The 4,233-nt window shown below is 51.5% G+C and overlaps 1 protein-coding gene across 1 annotated transcript; it reads right to left on the bottom strand.

The window, feature by feature from the left end:
- Positions 1 to 228: 228 nt before the first annotated feature.
- Positions 229 to 3,555, bottom strand: LOC4344260 (UDP-glucuronic acid decarboxylase 2). Its single transcript, XM_015792109.3, has 5 exons — positions 2,714 to 3,555; positions 2,530 to 2,609; positions 2,176 to 2,259; positions 1,446 to 1,520; positions 229 to 997 (listed from the first exon to the last, which is right to left on the bottom strand). Exons 1-5 carry the CDS (start codon positions 3,498 to 3,500, stop codon positions 686 to 688), a joined length of 1,338 nt encoding a protein of 445 aa, XP_015647595.1. The 5' UTR covers positions 3,501 to 3,555; the 3' UTR covers positions 229 to 685.
- Positions 3,556 to 4,233: the final 678 nt, after the last annotated feature.

Genomic DNA, 4,233 nt, shown 5'->3' with positions numbered 1-4,233 from the left:
GGGGATGTTGAGCCATCGGTTTCAGAGCAAGAGTGACGTGCAGGTCACATCTCCCCGATATCGATTCTGAAACTTGGTGATATTTGAGCACGACAACAAATCAAGGTCCATGACACTTATTTACTTTAGTGCAATTTTGGAGAACAGTAACATAATTCGGCCAGCCTTTCACATATGACAATGTATTACTGCTGAGTTAATCATCGTCATCGCAAACACAGAACGAAGTAACACATGCATTCTCCTTGATTGACAAGTTCCACATAACGAAAGCACGTAAAACAACAGAACGAATAACTTACAGCTATCATGCATTCCCCCAAAAAGAGAGTAAAACATCGGACATGTAAAAACGCAAAACTAAGAAATAACAGGGCGATCTCGTGCTGCATCCCAGCTACCACTCCAGCGACGACCTACATATATCTTGTATCATGCTTGCTTAATTCCGCAGCATAGATAAAATATTCAACTCCTACAAACATGAGCTTGCGTATTGGTTCGATTCTGACGCGATCCCATCCCCATTCTTGCAATGCAGCCATTCATGGATCTATCAGTCACCACTCACCAGTACTGCTAGCTGCTGCTCCTGCTTCTTCTATGCTGGTAGTACTGTGTATATCTTGATCAACTTCTACAGAAAATGCCGGTGAGATAAGATCGATCGAGTTCAGATTCAGATTCAGTTGTCGCCGGCGACGGAGTGGGGCTTGTGGTCGCCGAAGATGCGGTCGCGGAAGTCCTGGACCATGAGCGGGAGGCCCTTGTGGAGGGGGATCTTGGGCTCCCAGCCGAGGAGCTCCTTGGCGCGGCTGATGTCCGGCTTCCGCTTGTGCGGGTCGTCGGCGGTGTTCGGCCTGAACTCGATCCGCGCGTTTGGGTCGATGGTGTCCTGCACCACCTTGGCAAGCTCCAGCATTGTGAACTCCCCTGGGTTTCCCAGGTTGAATGGCCCTACGTGCTCCCCTTCCATCAGCTTCATCAACCCCTCCACCTGCACACACAGATCAGTTCACGGATCATTCATCGTTTGATGATCAGTTCGTCAATTCGATCGATCTCGCAGGAACCCAAATGATTCTTCTGTAACAAATTCATCTGTAGCAATCACTAGCTACGAGAAGAAAGTCGTTCGTGCCGGTTGCGTGCCGTTGTGAGCACGGACGACGGCAATATATGTACTTCTCCTGCTTGCGCGACAGGATGCACTGTTGCAGTTGCTGGCTGCTTAATTACCAACATAGATGATGCATGATTGCATAGATAGCTAGTAGTAGTAGTATAGTACATCTTTTACTGTCGCGACTAATTAGCAGCCGATTGTGTTGAAATCTAGGACGAATTATTGAGCTAACCATATGTGCAAACATGTGCTTCATTGAAAGTAGTTTGAAGAAGTAATATATTGACTTGTGGTGGTGCATCTGAAAGGGACTGCTTACCAGATCGGAGACGTACTGGAAGCTCCTCGTCTGCTTACCGTCGCCGTACACCGTCAAGGGCTCCTTCCTCAGTGCCTGCACAACCATTACCAACAATTCAGTGTCACCAGATATAAACTTCACACTTCACATCCATTGAGTAATTGTTCAGTTATTATGATGGCTAATTCGTGTCAACACCTAGTTGATCACCCATACACGCGTGTCAAAGGTTGCAGCTGTAGTTTTGCGATTGCGGCAATTGAGTGGGGTGTGTGTTCGTGTCAGGTTCTGAAGCTAAAGAAGAGTTAATTAGAACGTGATCTCCACTTGCTAATTTCGCTCTAGTTTCTGCCAATGCACCATTGTCGTGCAGCCACTCACACATCTGCGTGCAAGTCCCAAGGTCTTGGCTGACTTGGGATGGATTAACAAGCCACCACTTGGGCCACTCTTGATCCTCTCTGTCCCCTACCAAACCCCAGAACTGACCATCTTTCCAAGGTACTTGGGACTTGGGAGTATCAGGTATGGTAAAAACTAATATCTCAGCTCACAAGAATCAGTTTCAGGACTGGTCTAATTTGGGACAAATTAATTGTATGTCTCGCGTGGATCTAGATCTAGGAAGGCCGAAGGCTTGAATAGTGGAGTATTATACTGTAGAAGCCTGACAAAATGGCGAGTAAAGCGGGTAGAGAGGAAACGTGTTGAACAGTGCGTGCGTCCATGAGCACGCAGTTTCCTTTACCTGGGCGACAAAGTTGCTGACGACCCGGCCATCGTCGATGCACATACGGGGGCCGTAGGTGTTGAAGATCCGAGCAATCCTCACCTGCATGCATGCACGCCAAATAATTAACATAAAGCAATTAACTAATCCGTATTCAGTAACTGATCACTTTCTCTAATTGGATTAGTTTAAGTTAAGTTAATTAGCTTTCTGCTCATGACTACTAGAGACTTAGCTAGACATTAATTATAATACTACTGGTAGTACTATTAACTACTAATTGTGTTTTACTTTGGTTTCCAGTAAAGTTGAAGAGGCGGATGAGTGATGAAGAAATGATTAAAGGAGCTGAGATGAGCACAACCAATTAACCTCGAGGTTGGCGCCACGGTGGTAGTCCATGGTCAGTGTCTCCGCCGTCCTCTTCCCCTCGTCGTAGCAGCTTCTCACCCCTGCACACACATCCATGGATGATGGATCATTCGTTCAGTCGAAGCAACGAAACCAAATGTAGTACGGCCATGGGCATCAATGGCGAGAAGGTACGTATACGTACCGATGGGGTTGACGTTGCCCCAGTAGGTCTCGACCTGGGGGTGCTGGAGCGGGTCGCCGTAGACCTCGCTGGTGCTGGTGAGGAGGAAGCGGGCGCCGACGCGCTTGGCGAGGCCGAGCATGTTGAGGGTGCCGACGACGTTGGTCTTGATGGTCTTGACGGGGTTGTGCTTGTAGTGCACGGGGGACGCCGGGCACGCCAGGTGGTAGATCTGGTCCACCTCCAGGAGGATCGGCTCCACGACGTCGTGCCGGATCATCTCGAAGTTCGGGTTGCCGGCGTGGTGCAGCACGTTCTCCTTCCTCCCCGTGAACAGGTTGTCCACCACCATCACGCTGTCGCCGCGCGCCAGCAGCCGGTCCACCAGGTGGCTCCCCACGAACCCGGCTCCCCCCGTCACCACCACGCGGAGCCCCTTCTTCTTCAGCCCCAGCGGCACGCGCGCCCCCGCCGCCGCCGCCGCCACGCCGGAGTACTGCCGCACCGCCAGCCCCGCCGCCGCCAGCCGCGCCGCGCCGCCGTTCATCACCTCGTGGCGGCCTCCGTTCCCCGACGACGGAGCCGCCAGGAGGAAGACCAGCGACGCGATGGCCATGCCGACGAGCGCGAACACCAGCCGCTGCTCGGCGAGCAGATACCGCAGCGGGCCGAGTGGTGGCTTGTGCGGCGGCTTGGCCGATGATGAGTACCCGGCGGCGGCCATCACGCCGCAGCCGTCAACGTCACCCGCGGCCGGCTGCGCGTCGTGGCCGCGGCGGTAGATCAGCTCGGAGGAGGAGCCCGCCATGGATCAAGAACGAGCCTCCCCTCTCGTGACTCGTCGTCGTCGGAGTCGCGGATGCGGAGGGAGAAGAGAGAGCGCGTGCGTGTGCGTATTTGAGGAGGTCTCGCGGGAGTTGATCAGTTGAGGGCTTGAGGCTTGGGCGACGGCGCCGTGGGCCGTTCGATCGGATCGGCGCGCCGCCGAGGGGCCGCCACGTGGCGCCGTGATTGGCTCCGTTTCGCGGCACACCTCGCCCCTCGATGTGGTCAGATTTGCCTCGCATTGCCACCCTGCTTGAGCCTTTTTTTATTGATTCTGACTGCCACTGGTTAATACTCCTTCCGTTGCATAAAAACCAATCTAATACTGATGTAATATATTCTAATACTATAAATTTAAATATATATTTATTTAAATTTATTATGCTAGAATGTGTCATATCCCATCCTAGATTCGTTTCTTTGGACTGAGGGAGTATCTGCGTACCAAGCGTGCGTGTATCGCTGGAATTACCGGGAGTGACAGTCGTGGTGCCCAACAACGCATCACTAATTTTTAGCGACTTATGCTTTTAGCATTTTGGTTTTGTTATCTTTGCATGTGATGTTATTGGTGTCCATTTGAAGTCTCAGACAGATAATCTTCAATCTTCAGTTTATCATCTTTCGTATAACCCGCTTAATTTTCACCATTTTGCAGACGCTACCTTGCACCATTCAAGCCAATGCGCTTGGAACCGCACAATTGTCAAGCTGCC

Source organism: Oryza sativa, chromosome 7 (assembly GCF_034140825.1).
Source record: "Oryza sativa Japonica Group chromosome 7, ASM3414082v1".
In the NCBI taxonomy this organism is placed as follows: domain Eukaryota; kingdom Viridiplantae; phylum Streptophyta; class Magnoliopsida; order Poales; family Poaceae; genus Oryza; species Oryza sativa.
The sequence above is the reverse complement of the archived record's forward strand: the minus strand, read 5'-3'. Positions and strand labels throughout refer to the sequence as shown.

Excerpts from the sequence above, each read along its gene's own strand:
- LOC4344260 (XM_015792109.3), bottom strand. The coding sequence starts at position 3,500 with ATGGCGGGCTCCTCCTCCGAGCTGATCTACCGCCGCGGCCACGACGCG. Across the intron at positions 2,260-2,529 it reads ACCGTGGCGCCAACCTCGAG|GTGAGGATTGCTCGGATCTT; the intron begins GTTAATTGGTTG and ends GCATGCATGCAG. Across the intron at positions 998-1,445 it reads TCCAGTACGTCTCCGATCTG|GTGGAGGGGTTGATGAAGCT; the intron begins GTAAGCAGTCCC and ends CTGTGTGTGCAG.